This window comes from Fusarium verticillioides, chromosome 1, assembly GCF_000149555.1.
Source record: "Fusarium verticillioides 7600 chromosome 1, whole genome shotgun sequence".
NCBI lineage: Eukaryota > Fungi > Ascomycota > Sordariomycetes > Hypocreales > Nectriaceae > Fusarium > Fusarium verticillioides.
This window is the reverse complement of record NC_031675.1, coordinates 5536341-5560222: the sequence shown is the minus strand read 5'-3', so window position 1 is coordinate 5560222 and position 23882 is coordinate 5536341. Positions and strand designations below refer to the sequence as shown.

Sequence of the window (23882 nt, the reverse complement as noted above, 5' to 3'; positions counted from 1 at the left end):
TTCTTATAGCAGTAAGAATAGCTATATATTTACTGAAAGATAAGTAATAGTATACTATATATTAGGGCTTATTACTATAAGTAGTTTTATTATTATTATATTAACTGCTATTTAGTAATATAAGGCATTAGATAAGTCTGGTTCTGTTAAGCTTGCTCATAAGTAAGTAGTGCAGTCTTAAGGATACTGTAACAGTTAAGTCTAACTGTATTAAACTAAGCTATACTTAGGCTTGTTATTAGCAGATTATATAAAGCATAATTAAGCGTTATTAAAGTATTATATCTCTTAATAATAGATTTAATATATATTAAGCTTAATTAATATAAAGAAGTATTATTAATAGCTAGTTGATACTAAATCACGGGCACGCATGCGCATGAAGGTATTCAGAAGGGTCATACGGGTCAATTCTCAGAGTGGGCCTTGGTGTTGTGGGATAAACCCCAAGGCCCGGACTAACTATAACCCGCTAACCGGGAGGGCTGTGATTATCACGTATCACTAGTAACCTAAATTCTATTTTAGTTCTAAATAAATATCTTTATATATCTTAATAAACTAGTAGTAATTAGTAAAGTTATTATAAAATTAGTAATAATCTAGGTAAATTAGTACTAATTACAGTAAATTAATTATAATTATAAAAGCTTAGCACTAGTTATCTTTAGTAGGAGTGATATTGATTAGAAGAAAAAAGTAGGGTGCATGTAGAGGCCTGTCGGGTTATAATACTTTAGAGCGCAGTTAGAAATATAGTATATATAGCTATCTTTAAAGGTAATTAATTAAAGCCTATTAGTAAAATTATTAGTACTATATAATATCTTTATTATATATATCGCTCTTTCTGAGGAAGAGGATGGCCTAGTAGTAATAGGTATTGTAGCTAGCAGACTAGGGGTATGATGGTTAGGTTTCTAAACAGGTAAACTAGTCTGTACTAGGTTTATGTTTGCAGAATGCATAGGGCGTTATACTAAGTACATTAGGTTGTTACGTCTCTTAATAGTTAATAGTGCGGTTTAGGCTTATTAAGGTAAAGAAGTGTTATTTAGATAAATGTGTTGATAGCTGGTGAGCTAAGTTCTATCTACTGTTAAGTGAGTGTATATATATTCGGGAGTGTTACGGGTTGGCTGGATGGTGTGGAGGTGATTCCTGAGAATTATTGGTGATTATCTAGAATTACCGGTGTTTCTGTTTAGTTGCTGGTGACTGTGGCTTAGCAGTCACTTGTGGAATCTCTTGGTGCGTGGTGACTGTAAATGATTGGAAGAAAGATGTGGGGTGCACGTGATGTAAGCACTTCTTCCGTTTGGGTTGTAATAAGGGGCTTATGCTGTTAATCTTATTATTTGTAAGGGAATAAGAGATAACTGATTGTATAACATAATTTAGCTCGGTCACTATCTACCAATGAGTCATGCGTACAATTATAAACTTCATATATATAATGAAATTATAGGACCGTGATATCTTGTATAGTAAATCTGAATTATTCGCTATTTTCTGAACAACACAATGGCCTCTTCAGCTGCTGTCGAATTCCCAACGGGCCTGACCCTACATCGGATTACTAGTCCTGAGAAACTAGAACAATGGACTCCTTCACTCACCCAACTACTTCTATCTTGCGTCAACGATGATCCATCTTCATCATCGATCGGCTTCCACGCACCTCTGTCCACTACCAAAGCCACAGAATTCTGGTCTTCACAATCACCTCAACTCTTCGGCCGGAACCCCAGAGCAACCCTATTTGTGCTCGCCCGCGACACCACCGCAGTGGGAACAATTTCGCTCGTGACTCATCCCAAGGAAACTCACTCTCACAAAGTCGAAGTCGGCAAGCTATTGGTTTCCTCAGAAGAAAGAGGCCATGGACTGGGAAGGAAGCTGATGGATATGGTGGAGAGGTTTGCGAAGGAGGAATTGGGTAAGAAGATGGTGTTGCTGGATACAGCTTCGGATACACCGGCGAGGGGATTTTACTTGAAGCTTGGATATACGGAATGGGGTGTTTGTCCACAGTATGCTGAGAGTGCGGATGGGCATTTGCATGACTGTTCGTTTTTCTATAAATTCCTTAGCAACTAGTATGATTGGACTATAGAATATTCGTTGTCTGTTGCTTTATCATTTATAAATTCAGGCTTTAGCACTATTGATACACCTATGCCTATAAAAGCGTAACGTGTATACATTCCTCAGTCAACTATCCGTAGGAAGTCTCGCATTTTCCGTCTGCTTTATTATGATCAGCGTAGTCTGAAGGGCCAAGCGCGGCGAGTGGCCCAATCTGCTTGAACCATGTCATCAGCTGAATGCATGGGTATCGAATGAACGAGGTTGCACTTTCAAATTGTCAATTACAATTCTACAAACGCTCTTGAAGCAAACTCTCCATTTCTGAGGCGCCGTTTTCTAACTCAATTTTTATTCTCATCACCTCTGGCCTCGGAATTTGCAATGAGGCTCCTGCACGCAAACACAGTCGAGGTGGTGGAGTTCATGGATCACAAGGTCCCAAAATATGTGATCCTTTCCCATACATGGGTTGACGGACAGGAAGTTACCCTCCAAGATATGCAGAACAATAAAGGGAGAGAGCGATCTGGATATAGAAAAATTCAACAAGCCTGTGCCCTGGCTCTTGAGAATGGACATGGGTATGCCTGGGTCGACACATGCTGTATCGACAAGACCAGCAGCGCAGAGCTATCAGAGGCCATTAATTCAATGATGAGCTGGTATGAGCGGTCAGAAATATGCTATACATACTTAGCAGATGTTTCGCCAGGCACCGACATTCACGACTCAGAATCCTCATTTGCGAAGAGTCGTTGGTTCCAACGAGGATGGACCCTTCAAGAACTCATAGCCCCATCGAAGCTCGAATTTCTCTATGACGATTGGTCCATCATATGCGAAAGAGGTTATATAGTCGATGTTATCACTGAAATTACCGGTATAGACCAGACCTTCTTATCCGCTGCGCCGACTTTGTCAGAAGGCCGTCTGCAATCTCGTCTCCGTGCAGCAAGCATCGCCGAAAAGATGAGCTGGGCTTCGAAACGTAAAACAACTCGGACTGAAGATACGGCATATTGTCTGTTGGGTATATTTGGAATCAACATGCCTCTACTATACGGCGAGGGCACAAATGCTTTTCTGAGACTGCAGGAGGAGATCATGAAACGCTCGGATGATCAGACAATACTGGCGTGGGACCTCACAAAAGATGCTCCAGACGACTCAGGAGTGCTTGCTACGTCTCCGGCTGCATTTGAGAATTGCAAAGCCTTTATCCCTTGCGATCTGGGCATCGCTACCCCGCCATTCCAAATCACCAACAAGGGCCTACGCATCGAAATGCCAGTTTCCAGCGACAGCTTTGGCAATGGGAGATATGGTCTTCTACAGTGCAGGACGAAACAAGATCCGACGACCATGATTGCGATCCCGTTAGCCAGCGGTCGCAACGGCCTGTATGTACGAAGCAAGAGGAAGTTATTAACTCTGAGCTATCAGTACTGGGGGGCATGGTCATTTGCACCAGTCAATCTACTTCCAAGCCCCTCTTTTGCAAGCAGCATTGCCCGGCCACCAAGCTATACGGTGTTCTTGAAGTCAATTCCAAAGAATTTCTATATCGCGGAAGTCTATGCGCCAAATGAACCGCAGCAACCTGACCCAAGAATCATCATGATTGGTACCCCTGAAGATGAGGACAAAGTTTTCAGTAGAGTCGCTTTCGTTCTAATCAAGAGTTCTGTCAAAGATGAAGAACAAATTGTTGTAAGAATCCTGATAGAGTCAGTACCAAAGAAGGGGCCGGTTAGGACAGAATCTCAACCCGAGGCCACCGTCAAATTCGTCAAAGATTATAAAGGAACCATTTTTGACGGTGTATCCCTGGCAAGTTCGTGGGATAGTTGCAGAGATCCAATCTATCCGACCTGGATGCGAAAGCAAGATAAGGTTTACAAGATTACGTTGAACCGCGAGTACCACTTTGGAAAGTCGCTTTTTGTTTTGGAACTTACGGAAGAGGATATTAAATCCGACGCAGAGGCCGCTATTTTTCTCTGGATCGATGAGGATGACTTTTTGAATCTGCCGCCTGCCTTGCGACTCATAAGTTATTCTGCTCGGACCACCGTTCAAACCGTAGCTCTGCTACTTTCCACTCAGCTTGGATATTCCCATTGGTCGTTGATTCCTTGATCTGCAAGGCTTTCAGCTTGCTTCGTCCAATGAAACGCCACATTACAAATCATCTGGGAGGATATACACTTGGTGGTGGTGTAGTACTGCTTTTGGGCCTTTATCTCTTCCATGTTTCGAGGAGGAGGTTTAAGAACTTTATTCGTGCCATCTTATTCTCTGACGTATTCAAAGATTTGGCCCGAGCTCAAATGGACTTTGCATTTCTCTACCTTTCCTGTAAGATTCTTCCTTCAGAGCTACCAGAAACTGTTCTTTAAAAAAAGGATTGGAAGGACTCGGCGATCGCAATAATGGCACTTGGACTCCGACTGGCCGTTACCTGGAAGGGTGTGGACGCAACTGTCATCACTGCTTTGTAAATGTTGAATCGAACGAATAGGTAGATAGTATAATCAAAAAGGTATTCGGATTGATCTAAGTGACTGTAATCGTAAATTAGAGCCTGCTGACTGCATTTCCATGACCTGAAATATCTCGGTGAAGATAGCGATATGTAAACTACAGCACTCCCCACCACCGATAGCCACACGTTCCAAAACTCAAGAGGACAATCCCTGATAACCTGTGACAGAGACCCCGTATGCTGCTCCTATTCTTGGCTTAAGGCTCTCATCTCGTTTTTCTTCATTATCCCTAATTCGAAGTTGAAGCTCTCCTCCGCTCGCGGGGAAATCAGTGCCTGTGTTAGCCGATGTATCTTTAGATACCTCGACCCAAGCCATCGACCTGACGGTTTTGAAAGAATGCACACCAGCTGAAGTGTTGGCCAAGATTGGCCTCGGGGGCGGCTCTGAATTTTGGCAAAGAACAACGAGCTCTAGAATCGAATCCCATGCCCCACTCGTCTGTCCCTTGCATGAAATATACACTGAATGCAACAGAGCAATCACAGCATAAAGGACAAGCCCTATGTTGGCGATCCAGTCGAACCAACTATCGCAGGTCATGACGTAGCCCGTATATATAGCTTTCAACTCAAGCCTCTCCTGCCTTGGTTCGTTCGGGTTTGACCAGTACTCTTTGGGGTCACCGGGATTGACAAGTTTCCGGGCTAGAGAATCATTGACTATCACGCCCTCAAAGATCTCGACATGTCCCCCGTTCCCGTTTAGACCGCATCGAGAAAGCCCTTCAACAACCGCAGCTCCTATGACACTCTCGAAAGACGCCATTTGAGATAGGTTTACATGGTAAATAGTAGCGACTAATGCCTCGAGAGTTGTCATTTTTGTTCCGATGAATGGAAGTTGCTTCAAACCGTTGGGCAAAGTGTCAGGTAATGGAGGTGATAGCATCTCATACCAATTCGTGGTCATCCTGATAGATCTCAGGGAATCGTTCTTGGGAGGGGTAACTTGAAGATAGCCGATCTTCGACTGGAGCTCCAATTCAGTCTCGACCAAGTTCAATACCCGGCCAGCGTAGTACTCATGTGGTACCCACTCGTCCCATACTCCAGACATGATGGACTTGGCCTTGGCCCAACGAGCGTCGATAGAGCAAGCCAGCACATTCGTCGTATATCGAGGGCCTAGTGTCGTGTTCCACGCATTGTTGAAGAGGACCACCACGCCGAGGGAGGCGTTGGTCACAGGCCAGATATCTACAGGTGCCATGATGATTGGGCGGGTCTCTGTGAATATCGACTCATTTAAAGACTTGCTGAGGTTGCGCATAACCCCTCTCCTGACCAGATAATCTTTTACGTCCTCTAGGACATTAACCTCTACCAAGGCCGGAATTTCGTCTCCGGATACTGGCTTATCTTCTTCATAATGCGAGTCTATCTTGTCTGGATGCGGAAACCTGACCCTCAGATCACTCCCGTTCAGGTTCATCAAGTCATGAGCATTGCAGAGAACTCTGGCGGCTGGGACATGAGTTTGAACCTCGTACCTCTGGTTGCTTGCCCAAATAAGGTGATTTGGGAAGGGCCTCTTCGAGGGAGACACGCGACTGAGATGTTCCACGGCCTTGAAGTGCATTCCCCTTACAGCGTCTTGAAGGACAGCTGTGGCGTGGTGAGTCGTAAATGCCCAGGTGTTGGCTTCTTTAATAAGAGCAGGCCTCGTATATAGAGTTTTGCGTATAAAGGGGTCCAGTACCTCATGGTCAATGGCCCTTTCGTGAAGAATCCACCAATTATCAAAGTGATGAAACAATGGCATGTATCCAGAAGACGGGCATTGGGGACTGAGGAAAAGGTTCGCATTAGTGGCACAGTCAGTACCGGCGTAGTAGTCGGCGTCTATACTTGTTGGCCAGAGTGTGTCATTATCTCCTGAACAAAGAGTGTCAGTGATGTGTGAAATAGTATGTAGAGAGCCTACCAGTAAGCCAATATATGCCACCGCCAATATTCCAGTCCTTAACTCTGGGGATCATCAGTACGGCGGTTGCTGGTGCTGCCAAAAGCGCAAGCAAACAGCCAACGATGATCAGAGCCACAAAGCATCTTCTTTTAAACTTGTCCCCCGCTGACATTGGCTGGCCCCAGCTCTGCTTGAGCCCGCCTAGAAACTCGGGTGACAAGAGGTACCTACCAACTATTAGTCAAGGGCCATACTATGGTACATTTCAACATACGATATGGATGAGAACGAGTACCCAGAAACGAGGAGACCAAGAGGTAGTCCAGGACCAAACATAACCTCGGAACGTAGGCAGTGGAAAATAATAGTCCCAATGCTTGCCACGATCAGAAGCTCCTGTACTTTTGTTGCGATTTGGAGTAGACCTAGTTTGAAAGAGTCGTCATTCTGTTTACCTTGCAGCTCTCCTCCGATGAAGAAACCGACAAAGTTTACCGCGCTGAGTCCAATAGTAAGCAGCGCAGGTATCACATGAACCGCGCAGCGCGCTATCGCAACGCGACGCGATTTCTTGATGAGGACTTTGGGCTTCTCCTCCCGATTAAAGAAGGTGACAACTTTGAGACCGATTGTCCTCAAGAATGTTTTGAAGCACCCATCAGCTCTAGTAGATGAGGATGTGTTGGTTTGTACATCGACCCCGTGATGGGTTGCGGTGAGATTCTGCTGGGAAGATAGGTTGCCCAACTCGTACTGCGACATGGTCTTGGTATACGAGGGTGTCAGGATGAGAAATGAAGTTCGACTGATTTATGAAGGATTTAATGAGAGAACAGGCCTTAAATCAAGCTGAATGCTTTGCTTTTGAACTGATCGGGAATCTAACGAGGCTGGCGCCAAGGTGGAAGGCCTCAAAATGCAGCGCGGTAGACTATTCAGCCACTGCATCATAACATGTAGGACGAGACTAAGAATAGATAAGGCTCGGAATAAAAGAAGCTATGTAAGTAGCAAGACCTAAGGAAAAATAACCACAAGGACCTTCAAAGAATCTGCTACCGCACTCCCATTATAGCCAGCGGATATAACGTATTGTCACAAAGGATAATGAATTAAACGAACTGGCCTTTTGTATATCATATTATGGAACTACAGAGAGTTGGAGAAAATGTATAAGGCAATGGAAGATTTTATAATCAGGATCTCCGGGATGGGCATGAAGAGAAAATCAAAGACAGAAGCCAAATGCATTACGCTCCCTCAGTATATTGTTACACAGATATGAACCTTTTCAAACGCCCAGGCATTAATGCAGTCGATGAAGGTTCACACCGGTGAGGCGTACCGCAATCCCATGCCTGATTGGCTGACATGGTTGAAATATTACCAGATTACAAGCCCTGATCTTTCAGCTGCTCCTCCGTCCAATCCCAAAGCTTCTTGGCCATCTCATCATCCAAGCCATGCCCCTCCAACCCACCAGTCTTTCCGACAGGTTCATAAAACTCACCGTTCTCAATATCTGGAGCCGTAGTAGCCCAAAGATGATTCTTGACCCCCTCTGAGATGGGAATAGCGACTTTCGTAGCCACATTCTGTTGTAGGTGCTTCATCAAGTCATCTCCAGGCTCACGAGTGAAAAGCTCTGTCTGAACTTCGCCGGGATTGATGGCAATGTTCTTGAAATTAGGATATCGCTTGGATGCTTCTCTAGCGTAAAGAAGACAAGCGAGTTTACTCTGGGCGTATCGGAAAGGCAAAGCCGTGTCGCTTTTGGCTGACTTCAGGGTATCGAACTCAATGCCTGCTGGACCGACGTGACGGAATCCAGCAGAGCTGAGATGCACAGCACGAGCATCGGGGGTATTGTCAAGGACTGGTTTGAGAAGCTTGAGAAGCAAAGCATGCCCGAGATGGTTGATTCCCATGTGCATCTCATAACCATCTTTGGTAAGGGTTGGTGGAACGCCCATGACTCCGGCGTTCAGCAAGAGGACGTCGAGTCTGTCCTCCCGTTTGAGGAACTCAGCGGCTGCAGACTTGATGCTTTCGAAGCTGGATAGATCAAACTCCAACAGAGAGATCTTTGTGCTTTTACTAGCTGTTTTCTTGACTTCCTCAAGCGCAGCAGTTCCCTTGGCGGAGTTGCGAGAGGTGATGTAGACATGAGCAGGAGAGTGCTTGGCCAGTTCAATAGCAGTAGATTTTCCAAGGCCAGTGTTTGCTCCGGTGATAAATATAACCTTCCCATCGAGTGAAGGGATATCTTTGGTTGGATCGAAAGGATACGTTTTAGACATTATGGTTGGAATTCAGGTGCTGTTTTCGTCGTGTTGATATGCATGAGGTATCTTGAGAGATCAGGAATTATACCCGGTTCTATATATGTTTGAGGTCTCCGGACTTAAGAATACTAAGGACCCGAGAAACATGGTGTCTCGCATTTCAGTAAATACTGGTCCACCATAGAGGAGGGACTTTATGAAGGCCGTTGGTTGGTCATCCAATCAAGGACGATAAAATGCGAGCTAGCCAATCGTCGACCTTGATCAACCCCCGCTCTCAACGCTTGGCTTTAATCCTTTTGGCAGCCAAGTATTAGTTAATTCCGAGCAGTATATCACCTCAAAAGAGTTGTTTTATGTTTAATCAAACATTTTCTATTTAGGAAATTTCTGTTGAATGAAGGTTGCTGCCTCAGTGACCTGCCACTACCTGTTAGCCGATTATCAGGCTAGACCTCCTTGCTTGGAGCTACTGTACGATAGCCAGGTAGCTCACTCCCATTCGACAGTATACGTCTGCGGCTGGGATCATGGCCAACTGATAGTCCATCACTAGCTTTGACTCAATTTTCAGTGCGCTGCAACCAGGCCAGATATCCTGACGAGTTCGACCGAAGCAACTGAAGAGGAACCACAACGGAGATAAAATAAACTGAGCGCCAGCATATGAGAAGGAATGTGATAATGATCTATATTAAAGACACGATTACTACGTAAAGAAAAGTTTGGATAGGTGATTATTGTTACCCCGCGCTATCACTACGACTAAAAACCTAAGGTTCAATAGTTTGTATAGATCGAAGATCGAGATGCAAAGACTTCAGAAGCCCAAGATGTATAAATGGAGGCCTTTAATACTATATGTGTGGATGATTATTCTTCTTGTTCTCGACTTCCTTCACAAATAGTTAACACAGTTCATATCCCTTCCCTAACATCCAAAATGGCCATCGTCAACGTCAACACTGTCCTTGATCCTCCAATGAAGGTGGCTGAAAAAGTAAAAGATGTACGGATCAATGAACTTGCACAGAGGTGCTTCCTACCCACTGTCTATAGACTCTGAGAGCGATGGCCCCTCACCCCTCAGATGAAATCAGAAGGAAGCATCGTTGGTATCAATGCACCGTCCGAAACACCACTCAATTCGAGATGCGTTTCGAGGAGAGCTATTTCAATGCTGGAGAATACCTTACGGCGCCTAGCCCAGTGGTCCGTATGGACAAATGATGATCACAGCGTACAACGATCGGTTCGGTGCATCTACGGGACTCTCTTTGAAGGCCTATCTAGACGAAACTCATCGATTTGATTTCGAGATCGTGAGTAGCCCTTCAGGCAAAGCCCCGACAAAACTGAAATTTTATTAGGGACTTGATGCTCCTATGATGGGAGGATTCAAAGCAGGTGTTGTCGAATCAGATTTTCCAAAAACGGGCCTCGAGAATGCCACTAGGGAAGGGGGAGCATAACGTCGAAAGATCGGTATAAGGGAAAGGATAGTGACAGTGTTGATCGCGTGATCGAGTTCCATGTTGCGGCATATCCTGGCATGGAGATTACTCAGCTCATCGTTGATAGCGACAATAATTGAGGGACCGAATTGGGTTGAAGTAAGTGTTCTTACATATAACTTTTTTTTTTAAATCAATCATTTAGAAAAGAACTGTTATTAGTTTCTACGCAAACTGCGGAATCTGAAGTCAGCCTTGGCAGCCACTTTGGAACTTGGCGTTGTCTATTGAGGCTGTGTACACACCATCAGCCCAGCTCTCTGGAAGCCTCGTTTCAACAAAAACACGTATCCCCTCATTCTAAAGACTCTCTTGTTTTGTTCATCCTGTCGTGTTCACGACTTTCATGATTGGAACCAAATATTGGGCATTTGACGATGGATCCCCTGTCTATCGCGAGCTCGGTGGTAAACAGCGCTACCACTATATCTGATCGCGGGAAGCTAATCTCGATAGGTGGGATTAACCGCGACATGTCTCTCAACCTGTAAAAAGCTCCACGATCTCGCTGGAGAATATAAAGACGTTCCGGCTGTCATCGCAATGATATGTTCCGAGTCAACGATAATTAGTATCGGTCGGTCTATCGGAACTTCAGATGAAGGTCCTTCGAAGAGACGATCTTGCACAAGCTTGGGCGTCAAAAACAGAAATTTGGACAGCTTTTGAGACAGCGCTCACTGGCTGCATGGTTGCCTTCAGCTGTTTGGAAGCAGAAACACGTGGCCTTCGGTCTAAGAACCCGGGAGTCTGGGCTAAGATTAAGTTCATCTGGAACCAAGACCGCCTCAAGGAGCTGCTAGGTGCGCTCAGAGGGCAGCAATAGTCGATCACCTTTCTTTTGAATCTTCTTGAACTGTAAGTAGAAAGTTAACCCATAATGTTCTTTATGCTAATGCGACTAGCGAGACTCTGTCAATCATCCAGAAGGACGTTCGCAAGAATGCACCGAGGATAAAGGCAGCTGCTTCAGAAGCCCAATCTCTGCGATCCTGGAACCCGAGCGTCAAGTTGGACTGTGAATCAATCTTTGATAACAACGCTGGCAATCTCAGCTTTTTTCACGTGGATGGATACTGTGTCTGGTAATGCACCTTCTGAGCTCGATTTTGAGTTCTACAATCTCGTCATCAACAGCCAGGCATACAGGTGCGACTTTATTAAAGCTCAGTCTGAGAGTCAACCACCGCAAGTTGAAGATGTGGCCACGTTAAAAGCGGTGGATAAAGGTCGAGTACAATCCCAGAAGAACGCCACCTCCCTTGTGACTTTCTCACGAGAGAAGGCAATTTCTTATGCAAAGGATCTAGTGCGGCCATCCTTTCGGAAGCAAGAGTCTAGCAACTGGGTGGACTTGCAAATAATCTGGCCTGTTCTGCTGGCTAGCACAACTACTTGCTACGGCTGTCTCCGGAGTATTGTAAAGGATCATATGAGAGCATTAGGAGGGACATGGCATGTCGGATGTTTCAAATGCTTTGTATGCACTACACTTGTGCTGCCTCATGTGTCTGAGATTATAACAGAAATTCTAGGACTGTGGGGTCTCTCTCGAAAGCGGCTATCACCTATTGCAAGAGGGAAACGGCATCCAACCCAAATTACTATGTAAGGATGACTACAGTCGACGACAGGACGTTCAGTGCTTCAAGTGCCTGCAGCCCATAATAGGTGACTTCGTGACAGCTCTTGGTCGTCGATACCATGCAACCCACTTCACGTGCGACCGATGCGAAATCGTTTTCGCCAAGGAAAGCGATTATCAACAGCAGAATGGTGGTATCTACTGCATGCTACATTTCTGCCGAGAGTTGCATTTTACTGCCATGGCTGCAAATTTCCACTCATTGGGAATTACTGCGAAAAGGAGGGCGACGGAAGCAAATGGCACACCTGTTGTTTAGGGCTTTTATCGTGGGGATTAGAGCTCCCAGTATCAACCAACGGCCGCCGATATCTTGACTCTATTCAGGACCAATCCTTGAATGTTCTCAGTAAATTTTATTCGCAACTACACGATACCCGCGCTAATTCGATCTATGTTTGTGGATCGAGCTACTTAAAGGAATTTCGAGATGCAGTTACTAAATATTTCAACCTAACGAGAGGAGGCTCTAAGGCGGAAACCTATGAAGCTTTCAAAATCATACTTTCTATGGTGTCCTGTCTTTTCATAGCGGCTTCAAAGGCCACCACAGATCGTAAGAACGCTTTCTCACAGGAATGACTAATGCTAATGACTTTCGTGTAGGTGCTGGCGAGTACGCAATTATGAGCTTTTCGTTCCATTCGTGGAAATACTTCGTACGTAATGAACAGCGTTTGAAGGCATCTCCCGAAGCCGTCGGACAAGGCGTATCAGACCTACTCTTGCCCCTGTTAAGCTTGTCTTTTGAGGTACATTTACAAAGCAATGATACCTCATGGGACGCTAAAGATCCCCAGCTTGACGAATTCGTCAACAACCTGAAAGCATCACGTTCTTTCCAACTGGACGATTGTTACAGCCACTTCGCTCCTGAAGCTCTTGCAGAACGTTGAAAATGTGTAAAGTGTCCTGATCTCATTGCCGGACATGGCTTCTATGAGCGTTCGTCTCCCTATCGTAAACTGCATGCGCGCTGTTACTCAAAGATTGCCTGTGATCATGAAGCATTGGAGGGCTGTGCAGCCGATGGTGTCATGGAGTGCGACAAGTGCAGGTGGAAGAATAACTTTGATATGATTCCTTATGAGGATTGCGCGTTGCATCAAATATGGCGAAGATGGTATTACTGGTATGTGCGACCAGATCGGAGAGACTGAAATGTGGGAGGGCGACGTTCTGTGTTGAGAGAGCTGAAGCTCTGGTCTCTTCATTATGTAGTAGGCATCAGTCCGATAATGACAAGTATTTTGTAAACATAATCAGGTTCAACTAAAAGCTTTATGCATAAGCGGTATTGACGTGATACATTCCGTACCTTGAACGAAAGCCACTCTATTTTGTCCAGGTGAGCTGTGTCTCAGCACAGGTTCTACCAAGATCAGCCCACTCCAAAGAACTCCATTTTTCTGGATTCTCAGAAGCCTCGACAAAATGCTTCATCGCCAGAATAGTCTGTAAAGCCCACTTCTCTGGACTAACCCTTCCTACACCTGTTGCCAATGGAGTCATAAGAACACTCTCAATCCGATCATATTCAGAAGCATCGCGATTGTGATTGTCAATAGCACAAAGCAGACTCCAAATACACTCATAAATAACCTCTTTATCCCATCTCACGTCAGCAGGCATCCGCATCGTCGGACAAAGCGCAACACGACGTGTTCCATAAACATTCCGCGATCTTGCCTCGAACTCCTTTGGGATTTCTACCAAAGTACAGGTGCCCGGCGGTGCGAAACCACGCCACGTCTTGTAAAGCTGAGCTTGGGCAACGCCAGTGAGGGCATGGTAATCATCGCGCGGGGAGAACTGTCGAGAAATAGCGTCGTCAAAGGCACCGTCAAGACGGCCATAGGAGTTGGCGGGTGAGACAATGGTGTCAAATTTGACTTTACTTGATAGTTGGGATAAAGCGCAGTTGTGAATCTCGATTGAGACGGAGTCGGGGAGTTTGCGGCTGTTGCGGGCGACGTGGAAGGCATCGCTGAATTGTTCTTCCATGCAGAGGAGGTGGATGTGGGGAATATGAGGGGTTTTGGTGGCCATCCTAGATGTCTTTGGATGAGCGTGATACTTTTGAGAAATGGATCGCGCGAGTACAATATGTATTTAACAAACTGGGCTGGATATTGAGTATTTGGAATCTATGTTTGTTCATGGTCAGATGATGCCGCCGAAGCGGGGGGGACTTGTGCAGAAGAAAATTGCCAACGACCAGAGGACGGTCTTGACCGTAGATTTTCCGACATAGATGACAAGATGCCAGAGGCCAGTGTTTGAATCAGGTGGTTCTGAATTACGGACACTGCACACTAGATGAACTATATCAATTTCCCTTTCATGAGTAGGTAGGTACCTAAGGAAAAATTCATCAAAAAGGTACAAGAAAATGTCTCTTTATCCCCCTGCCTATGCCTGACGCTTTGCAACCGTGCTCTACTATCAACGTGCTCTGTACCAAAGATGAAGAAGCCTTCAGCTGAAATGTCTTACACTTAAACTAGACTGTCGTACGTTAATTTTAATCATAGTGACAAAGGGTTGGCTGGGTACCTACAGTAGAATCGCGACTACAGATAGTAATCCCAAAACATTGGCATCGACGACTGCGTATCTACCAGTGCCGTTCTTTGCAGGGCTTGAGGCAGTGGGTTTCGGTGGACTTGTAGTTGCCGGTGCAGCCTTTCTGCGCTTGGTAGTCCCGGCAGCGACCTCTCTTGGTATAGATTTAACTTCATCTTCCTCTTCACCGCTGTCTTCTGCTGTCTGGGTTGGATCACTAGGCATTTCTGTAGCATTGGGGGTAGGGGGGTTGCTGATTGGATATTTGATGGATTTGGTGTACGTGTACCGGTAGGATTTTGTAGCGTCTCCCTGCGCCCGACCTCTTATATTGGGGAAGGGGTCTATACCATCCTGTTAGAGATGTCAGTTTGTGTGCCACAACAGGAAATGGAGATGTATGATTATTTATCTGTAGCTCACTTTATTAATGTCAAGGCCAGGGTCACAAAATACTTCATCCGCATATTGTTCCCACTTCATCGGCGAATACAATTTGTCGCTCACCGGCACAAACTTCACATCCCTAATGAAATCTTCCAAGTCTTCGATATCTTCAGTCTTTGTACCCTCGCAATACAAGCAAGGTATAAACTCCGTCATATCCTCGTATGGACATGCCCAAATCTGACCGAAGAACTCCTTCCGGCAGGAATTTGTGTATGTACAGTACTCGGCGACTGCAACGATGAGTCCGCGAGGGGTGAAGGTCCGCCTCCTATCATAATCCTGCCATTCCCAGTCTACCTCATTCCAGGTATAGGATCCCCAATTATAGGTATCGAGCGTGGGCACGATGTCAATATCCTGAATATGAGGGTATCTTGATAGATCAATGTGAAGAATCTGGTCTTGCTGCCACCCGACACACTTCATGGTGTAATCGAGTGTGTTGATTAGAAGAAGGCATCGAGCCATGGTGTATCGATCATTGGCCAACAAGCAAGTCCTATAGTAGAAATTGCAACCAGTCTGGCCTTGTGTAAAAGGGAGCATGAGGAGAGAAAGAAATAAGAACAACATGATTTTTCTTGGGCAAAATGCGTGTTTTTTTAACCGATGAGTTACACAGAAGAAACAAAACATTGATTTAAAGACAACCTCTGAACCTTTATGTAGGAAGCTAGAGCCTTATGCCAAATGTCTAGAGTAGACTCGGCGCCTGTGTGCACCCCTTTCCGCTCAGAGCCCTATTGCTTTAGACGAGAAACTGGAAGTCCTATCTTGGCGTTTCTGAATTCAAGACACCACCCGGTAGGGGTCGGCCCTCTCGCTGATCTCTGCACCAATTCCACAAGGATCATTACTCAGCTGGCTACAGGTGCCCTCGACCCGACAGGCCCAACACTCGCGTACCGTATCCTATTTTCAATCCCCAGGTTCTAGTAAATAAAGCTCGGCGGCAAGAAAGGCCGACCAACCAGTCCAAGCCTGACTTGACGCACCAATCCAGGTAAAGACATGCCCCATGGGGACGGCTGTGCAAGCGCTTTGGGTAACAGTGGAAACGTGGCGTAAGCGGTACAGCACTTGGCAATGTCAGCTTGCAAACAAAGCGCCGGTCCTTGTAATTTCTACCGGGTTACGCAGGACATTAGGCGCTCAGCCGCTCAGCCCCAACGGTGTCTGAAACAGATTTGGGTAGCGGCCTTCTTTCTTGAAAAAGGCTTACGAGAGCGGATAGGGGCCGAAGGAAATGTGAGGATCTGCTTTATTCGAGAAAATGGACGGCTTTACAGTTTATAGATTGCAGGTATTTAGAATACGTCAACCACGCGATAGGTTCATATCATACTAGCTTTATGCTGTAGCCATTGGTCAGTCATCGTGATATCGATGTCTAAGTTGTGGGCTAGAAGTGTTATTTGCAGTTGAGGCTTGTGGCTGAGAGCTTATTCCGGCAGAGAGAACCTAGTCAACCACGCGAATAGGTATCAATGAAAAACGAGTCTTCCGTTGAACGACACTTTGTAGGAAATGAAAATATTAAAACATTAAAAAGAAAAACGTAATCTCTTAAGCGCATACCTTCCTGTCCACTGCTCCAAAATATCCTGGATTTCCTGGATGATCCGATCGCTATCACGTCTCATCTGGTGCTTCCTCCTGCCCCGCTCCGCCATATCCAAGACCGTTTCGCCCTCATTTGCCTCGATATTGAGTAGCTCGGGCGGCACATCATCCAAACTCTTTAACAACATATCAAAGATATGCCACCTCCCAGCTGAAGCCGCAAAATGAAGCGCTGTGTAACCTTGCCCCGACCGCCAAGATAGCAAGTCGATAGCATTGCCTCCTGCATCTTTCAAAAATAGCTCGACAATTTTCTCATGTCCAAGCTTCACAGCCTCGCAAAACGAGACCTGTGCTGAATCTCTTGCTGCCCTGGAGGTTGGTTTCAATCCGATTTTCATAACCGACTCCAGGACCTCATGCTGGTTGCGTGAACAAACCCTCCGGAGTGGGCAGATACCTCTCGTAAAACGAGGTTTGATAGTGGGATCAAGATCTATTGATCTTTCTCGTGCGAGATCTCCTATCGCCTCAACACCAGCCTTCCAACCACGCAGCAGAGCCAAAGCAAAGGCATCCTGGATTGTAGACTTATCTTCACGACAATCTTTGCGTGTACATGTCTCGCCGTGCTTCATTATCAGAGCCCCACAGCCCTCGAAGGCCAAAAGCATCAGCATGGTTGCTTTGTCATCCAGCCAGCCGGTATTGGGGATCTCAGTTCTCGGTATGTGGTAGAGACTGAAGGGCTCAGTTGCGTGCTCTTTATACCGCGAGACTATGCCCTTGGTCTTGTAGTCACATTTCGTGATGAACCTCGGGGGCTGGAAGTTATCTGCGATCACCTCGTTTGCTTTGCGAGCATGGGCAGTCCAGAAATGGGCGGCGTATGGGAGGAAGGATTCTTTTTTGCTCCCATGGCCTGCTGCTCGCATGCAGAGCTTAGCGATTTCGAAATGAGCGCGAGGACCTGATGAGCCCTCGCAGGGTTTGATATCTTGCTCTATCAATGCGTATTTGTCCAGGAAGTCTCTCACAGAGTCGTGCGTGAATTGAACTAGACGCTTTGCTGGTGGTGGTGTCCAACCATTTTCCTCGGGAAGGTCACAGAGGTCTTCAGAATTTTGCAAAGCTGGAATACCTCTGAGACCCCAGGGGCGAAAAGGACCATTCGGTTGCTCACTGGCTTGGATTTCGATGAAGCCACGGGCGATCCGTCTAATATGCGCTTCGAATACCTCCTCTGTTCTCCCATCCTTATTAGGCTTGTTGTCACTACCCCTGGCGTACTCCAGGGCGGAATGCATCTCATGCACCTGTAGTGGCCTGATGCGTACCTGGTTCAACAGCAGTAGCATGAAGGCTTCTGCTCGATCCTCGGAGTTTAAATTGTTCAAAAGATCCTCGTAAAGGCTCCCCAGCTCTTTTGGTAAGCGATCTACTTCACTTCTCCATTTGCCATCCGCGAGTCCCGCGTCTGCTTTTGCATTGAGGGTTGCAACGACAAGCTTGACCCAGAGAAAGTTATTTGACGAACGGCGCAGTAACGTCCAGATAACCTGTTCGCGAGTCGCTGGGTCCTTCGAGTACTTCAGCTCATCGCTCAAATACTTGTGAATATCTCGTTGGTTATGGCGACTCATCTCGATGGTCGGCGCCCAAAGATGTGACCCGTACTGTGCTCTATCACGAACAGAGAAAAGAGTCAAAACCTTTGGTCCCTTCCCGTTCAGACTTTGAATGTATCTGATCATTTCAATGGTACTGTCCATGTTTTCGTCTCTACCACTGCCGCACTTGTCGATGGCATCAATAAAGATTCGTACTCTTCTGCCATCAAAGGTAGCAAGCAGGCTTGATATCTTGTGCTTTAATATGATAACATCTTCCAACGTCGCTTGTCGAGCGTCTTTGGCCGGACCCCATTCTCGCACGATCGCCACGACCTCTGGTGATGGATTGAGCTTTTTCAAGAGTTGGGACAAGAAGGACCGATAAAGTCCTTGTGGAGAGATGTGAATAGTCAAACCTTCGTCTTTAGCTGCGTTGAAAAAGTAAGACAGGCAAATGGGCTTCGCCTCGTCGAGCATGGCTTCAGCGCGAGTTACTGCCTCATACATTAAGGTAGACTTTCCAGAACCAGCCTTGCCTTCGATGAGGAGAATGGAATCTGAAGCGTCTGTGGAATCACCTTCTTCCCAAGCTGTGTATTTCTCGTGTTTGAAAAGCCACTCGCAAGTCCCCGGGATTGCCTTATTTTGTTGAAGTTCGAGGTGGCGACGGTTCATGTCGCGAAAGCTCAAAACTTCTGCCCACGCTATTGTCGTCAGCTATATATAAGATCCTCGCACCATCTTCTTATACTTACATTTGAGTTGATTACTAGCAGGAGCCTCTGACTCGTTCAAACGGGCTTGATCTAGAAGGCAAATATGTGAGCCAAACTCTTTGCCTCTTTCCGATATGAACATACCTCTTGATTCTATGGTTTTCGCAGCACCCTCAGCAAACTGTTTTAACCTCAGACATAAACTTTGGAAGGCGGAGTTATCAGGGCTGTTGAATTTGTGCAGCATATTGTGTCGCATGGGCTGCGCGGACCCATCCCCACCGCTGTGGACTGCTGATGTGTGAGAGACCACCTAAGACTGTCAGACTAAGACCCTTCACAGCATTTTGGGACGTTTTTCTTACTATGCCTTCACCATGCTTATCAATCTCTGTCAATTTGTTGACTTCTTCTGGCGACAATCTCGAGAGTGGACCGGCAAACTGTGCAGGCAATGTCTCGTACAGCTCTGCGCGGGGGATTTTGAACTTCGCGTTCTCCATGCTTGCATCGAACCTGTGCATTAGGTCATCTAAAGGACTTGGATTATCGTCTGTCCCTCTTTTCAAATACTGGACGAGCTCCATGGAGTATTGAACGTTCTCTTCAGGGCTTGCCCTTCTGGCCGCTTCTATCCGTTGGAGAGCCACTTGGGTTCCGAAGTCCCAACTGCCACGGAAGGGAGTTCCCAGAAATACAATACCAATACAAGAGTCAAAGATCCCTCTTCTCAGTTCGATTTGAGGGTGTTGCAGTTCTAGGGCCCCGACTAAGGCCTGGGAGAAACGTCAAGTCAGCTTCCGATATTGCATAATACCTCCTCCAGAATGGAACGTACTGCTGACAGTAAGACGCCTCCAAAGCATGATGCAATGAAGATGATTGGAACTTGAGACCTATTCTTCTATACGTCAGTATCAAAATATCTTTTGTGGCTAGGTCAGGAGCTCACGAATTCGGCTCTGTTCTTATGTATATCCTCGAGTAGTGTATCCGCATGAGCTCGCATTGTCTCTTTTGAAGCCGTCTTGTCGTAATTCGCATTCCAATCATACGTGAGAATACGTGCCTGAGGCATCTGTGACGGCAGCATGTGCTCATCACTGAGCCAATGCACATCGCCGGAACCCTTTTCACCATCGACTCTCCACGCGACAAAGGTTTTGTCCGACCTAGCGTCAAGGCCATGCAAGACAAAGATGCTAAGATCAACTTAGGAGTCCGAACATTTGGCGATAATGATAGGGATGTTACATACTCTATTTCCTTTTCTTTGGTGGCGGTAGTGTTCCTTGAATCAGGATAAACCTGGATAATGCCAAGATTACGCTTCTCAGATTGCTGGGCTGGAAGGATTTCCGATACTCCCGAGCCACTAAAGGTATTAGCCATAGCTGCCTGGCGTGAATTTGTTTTCTTTTCTTCTTGCTATTTCAAGTAACCTGTAGAGTCCTTGAGTTTGTGAAAGTCTTGAGGGCGGCAGATATGGGAGAAGAGGGGTTGGAAGGGCTTCACAATTGTGAGTGGTAATCATACTCTGTTAGGGAGTATCCATAATCTAATAGAAGACCCTTGCCAATGTTAACTTGCCTCTTTTCGCGTCACGCAGGTAAGCAATGCATAAACCAGGCTGAAGGGCGGGCGCCGATAGTGCGGTGTGACCTGACTCTCGTTGCTATTTTGGGAGCAAGCCACTATTGACGTGTGCCGTGTAGCATGTCTCACTTTAAGCGCCCAGCCTGCTGCAGAGGCACTGCCCCGTACACTTTGGAAAACAGGCTGACAGGGTGTGCATCAATTACAATGCACTCAATGCCCGATCTCATATCCCTCCCAACCTGCCCTGCCTTGGCCCTGACTGAATAGTACCGCAAACTTACAGCTCACGTTGATTTAACATTACTATCTATCTACTAAATAATGCCTACCTCAGTCAACGGTGCGTATCGCTCTTTATTGCGCGGTCAATTCCGATTGATGCGCTTGGGCACAGATCTTGATAGCCCTGTTTCTGGGCATTTGGAAGACACCGTACTGGCCAACGCCCCGCCATATTATGCTGTAAGTCACGCTTGGTCTCCAGGTGTCTCTGTAAAGGCGATACCGCAAAGCAACCAAATACAGCTCTCCCATGATCTTGCGATCTGTGTTCGACGCCTGCAGATATTCAGCGTTGAAAACAGTGGCCTTGACCCTCGGGTCACTCACATATGGATCGATAGCATCTGTATCAATCAACAAGATTTGCACGAGCGATCACAACAAGTGGCCATGATGGGAAGGATATACAGTCAGTCTGTGAGAACTCTGATATGGCTTGGAGAGGCGCAATTACCATCAATTCATGTCGCATGGAACCTGATTGCCGATATCTATACTGTTTTTCGAAAACAAAACCCACGAGCGAAAGCTCTGTCTGAGATACCTGTCCGCACTTACGACAAAAGCGCACATATTGCATCAGGCTTACCTCCATTGAACGATAGCCAATGGGAGTACATCAAGGTCTTGACGGAGCTGAGGTGGTTCACCAGAATATGGGTTGTTCAAGAAGTCGTTCTCTCGCAAGAAGATCCAATCATCCTCCATGGAGACTGCCACTACGCTTGGGAGTCTTTAGGCTGGGCGGTAGGATGGTTGCGGAGATCAGGGTATCTACGACTTCCTCAGATTCCCGAGCAGCTAAGAAATGTCGACACGATCTCTAATCTTCGACGCGCCCAAACGCGCTGGCCCCTTGCCGCCTTGATGTCAATCACACAAGTCAAGTTTACCGCTCCCGCCCAGAGAGATAAGGTCTATGGCGTCTTGGGTCTAGCACTCGAGGGTGACGCCTCAGAATTGCCAGAAGAGCTCAAACCAGACTACACTATCGACACGGCGACTTTATATCAACGAGTAGCAAGGTTCTTGCTGAAAAGAAAGCATTCCCTTGCTGTTCTCACTCGCGCTCGGGGTATAGACGGGACGGAGACGAGGAACCGGCGTGTAAACGACCTGGCTCTCCCTTCTTGGTGCCCTGACTGGAGCGACTTCGCTTCATACAATGAAGGAATCTCGACAAGCTTTGCGTACATAGAATACTCGAACATTTTGAAGCCGGCAAGGCTCTGGTTTCCCAACCAGTACAGAGCCGCTGATGGCTTAGAATTAAGCCTCCATAGCCCAGAATCAGGTTTTGAGAACAGTTCGATTCTACAACTTGAAGGCTTCAGGGTCGATCAAGTGGCTCATGTCCATCGGTTCAACATTGACTCATCTCCTCATGGGCAAACACCTGATGAATTTGACGCGAAAATGGCACCAATCATAAATTTGTCCTTGTCCTTCACTCCACTCAACGATGCACTCACATGGATGGAACAGTTCATCAGAACAACAACAGCCAGTCAGCATTATCTGTGTGGCAAAGGCATGGGCCAAAGCATCTCGGACGGTGCATCGTGGCTATACGGCTTTTTAAACCGTCGAGAGGATACGGCATGGCCGCTTCATCAACAAACGAGCAATGATATGGTGAAATTGCAGATTCATGAGGCGTCAACAGATGGTATCGAAGAAGACTATATAGCTCTTGTGCAGAACTTTTGCTTCGATCGGTCTTTCATTATAACTATTGATAGACGGATAGGTATAGGGCCGTCTAACACTTGCCGGGGAGACACGGTTGCAGTCATCTTGGGAGGAGGCGTCCCTTATATAATTCGATCGTCTGACAACCATTAGCAGCTTGTGGGTGAGTCGTACGTCGATGGGGTTATGGAAGGAGAGACAATTGAAAGATATGGAAAGGGACTAATCCAGGAAGAAATACTATGTTTTCATTAGGCTGATATTTTTGCATCCATTTCATTAGCGTATGGCGTATTATAACGGTTAAACCAACATGTGTGTGAAGCGCGTGATGTGAGCCGTCAGCTGTGGGGACTATCAACTCAAAATAACACTCTTATCAAAGTCAATCTAGGCAGTATAATCCCATGACCAAGATGCAAGCTGGAGGTACGAAGAAGCTCTGACAAGGTCATCGCAAGTCCCGTAATGGGTGCACTATTTGCAAGAAGCGTCACATTAAGTGTGACGAAAAGGTTGTTGTTCTGTCTGGCACGATTACCCTAATATTTTGCTAAATTCTCCATGCTAGCGACCAGAATCCGGTAACTGCTCTATTTCTGAGAGAACATGTCACTATGCACCGCCGCGGAAACTCAAAACTGGCACTTCTCCTTACGAAACAGAATGTACGACAGATTCTGCTTTCCCAGCAGCCAGTGTATTTGAAGACTTACCAGTTTCCTCACCCCTGGACCTACATGACATTGAGTCCGAGGACATCTCCACTCTTGGCCACTTGAATCTGCTCTACCATGTTCAAGAAAACATGACAGATTGGATGATGGTGACGGACCGGCTTCAGCCACTCGCCAGCGGCTGCATGACCACGTCATTAAAAACGCCTTATCTAATGAATCAGCTTCTCGCTTTATCTGCGATGCACCTCAAGACTATCGACAAACAAGCGGCCGGGTCTTATATAAACACCGCGGCACACCTCCGCCATCAAGCTCTCCGTGGTTTCAATAAGTGTCTTGGTGATACTTCCAAATCCAACTCAACATCTCAATTCTTCTTTGCCTCCCTCTTAGCACTACACTACCTCGCGGAGACTGTGGCAGGTTTACCGGACCAAGATTTCGCTACGACTCTCAACTGCCTGGTGAATTATGTGAGACTCCATCGTGGAGCTAGAGTCATGGGGGAGAGAGCTAGCACCGGCTTTGTCAACTGCAAGATATCCCAGTGGCTGATAGACGCATCGAAAGAAGAGTTCTATGACTCACATGCTGCTTCAGCGGACTATGCAGCACTGGTTTTAATGCTCGAAACGTCTGAACTCAACCACGAATCTAGAAAAGCGGGCGAGGAGGCGACTGAGGCTCTCGGGTTTGTGATGCGTCGCATTTAAGGGCCCAACAGCTGGGGAGT

The 23882-nt window shown here is 46.4% G+C and overlaps 10 protein-coding genes across 10 annotated transcripts; 5 read left to right on the top strand and 5 right to left on the bottom strand.

Annotated features, from left to right (window-relative positions):
• Nucleotides 1-1495: 1495 nt before the first annotated feature.
• Nucleotides 1496-2196, top strand: FVEG_00251 (hypothetical protein). The gene has a single exon (XM_018886683.1). The coding sequence runs from the start codon at nt 1525-1527 to the stop codon at nt 2098-2100; it is 576 nt and encodes a 191-aa protein (XP_018742282.1). The 5' UTR covers nt 1496-1524; the 3' UTR covers nt 2101-2196.
• A 276-nt stretch (nt 2197-2472) lies between these two features.
• Nucleotides 2473-4230, top strand: FVEG_00252 (hypothetical protein; the record flags this gene model as incomplete). Its single annotated transcript, XM_018886684.1, has 1 exon — nt 2473-4230. One exon carries the CDS (start codon nt 2473-2475, stop codon nt 4228-4230), a length of 1758 nt encoding a protein of 585 aa, XP_018742283.1.
• A 542-nt stretch (nt 4231-4772) lies between these two features.
• Nucleotides 4773-7307, bottom strand: FVEG_00253 (hypothetical protein; the record flags this gene model as incomplete). The annotated part of the gene is made up of 3 exons (XM_018886685.1): nt 4773-6514; nt 6564-6772; nt 6820-7307. 3 exons carry the CDS (start codon nt 7305-7307, stop codon nt 4773-4775), a joined length of 2439 nt encoding a protein of 812 aa, XP_018742284.1.
• A 629-nt stretch (nt 7308-7936) lies between these two features.
• Nucleotides 7937-8845, bottom strand: FVEG_00254 (hypothetical protein; the record flags this gene model as incomplete). The annotated part of the gene is made up of 1 exon (XM_018886686.1): nt 7937-8845. The coding sequence occupies one exon, from the start codon at nt 8843-8845 to the stop codon at nt 7937-7939; it is 909 nt and encodes a 302-aa protein (XP_018742285.1).
• Nucleotides 8846-9773: 928 nt separating this feature from the next.
• Nucleotides 9774-10060, top strand: FVEG_14614 (hypothetical protein; the record flags this gene model as incomplete). The annotated part of the gene is made up of 2 exons (XM_018903548.1): nt 9774-9839; nt 9890-10060. 2 exons carry the CDS (start codon nt 9774-9776, stop codon nt 10058-10060), a joined length of 237 nt encoding a protein of 78 aa, XP_018742286.1.
• An 882-nt stretch (nt 10061-10942) lies between these two features.
• FVEG_14615 (hypothetical protein) lies at nt 10943-11170 on the top strand (the record flags this gene model as incomplete). The annotated part of the gene is made up of 1 exon (XM_018903549.1): nt 10943-11170. One exon carries the CDS (start codon nt 10943-10945, stop codon nt 11168-11170), a length of 228 nt encoding a protein of 75 aa, XP_018742287.1.
• A 1997-nt stretch (nt 11171-13167) lies between these two features.
• Nucleotides 13168-14183, bottom strand: FVEG_14616 (hypothetical protein). Its single transcript, XM_018903550.1, has one exon. It carries the CDS (start codon nt 14036-14038, stop codon nt 13325-13327), a length of 714 nt encoding a protein of 237 aa, XP_018742288.1. The 5' UTR covers nt 14039-14183; the 3' UTR covers nt 13168-13324.
• A 304-nt stretch (nt 14184-14487) lies between these two features.
• On the bottom strand, nt 14488-15472 carry FVEG_14617 (hypothetical protein; the record flags this gene model as incomplete). The annotated part of the gene is made up of 3 exons (XM_018903551.1): nt 14488-14497; nt 14550-14908; nt 14978-15472. The coding sequence occupies 3 exons, from the start codon at nt 15470-15472 to the stop codon at nt 14488-14490; spliced, it is 864 nt and encodes a 287-aa protein (XP_018742289.1).
• Nucleotides 15473-16548: 1076 nt separating this feature from the next.
• On the bottom strand, nt 16549-20288 carry FVEG_00256 (hypothetical protein; the record flags this gene model as incomplete). Its single annotated transcript, XM_018886687.1, has 7 exons — nt 16549-18884; nt 18936-18986; nt 19041-19209; nt 19262-19672; nt 19735-19797; nt 19849-20098; nt 20155-20288. The coding sequence occupies 7 exons, from the start codon at nt 20286-20288 to the stop codon at nt 16549-16551; spliced, it is 3414 nt and encodes a 1137-aa protein (XP_018742290.1).
• Nucleotides 20289-20816: 528 nt separating this feature from the next.
• On the top strand, nt 20817-23862 carry FVEG_00257 (hypothetical protein; the record flags this gene model as incomplete). Its single annotated transcript, XM_018886688.1, has 2 exons — nt 20817-22472; nt 23041-23862. 2 exons carry the CDS (start codon nt 20817-20819, stop codon nt 23860-23862), a joined length of 2478 nt encoding a protein of 825 aa, XP_018742291.1.
• Nucleotides 23863-23882: the final 20 nt, after the last annotated feature.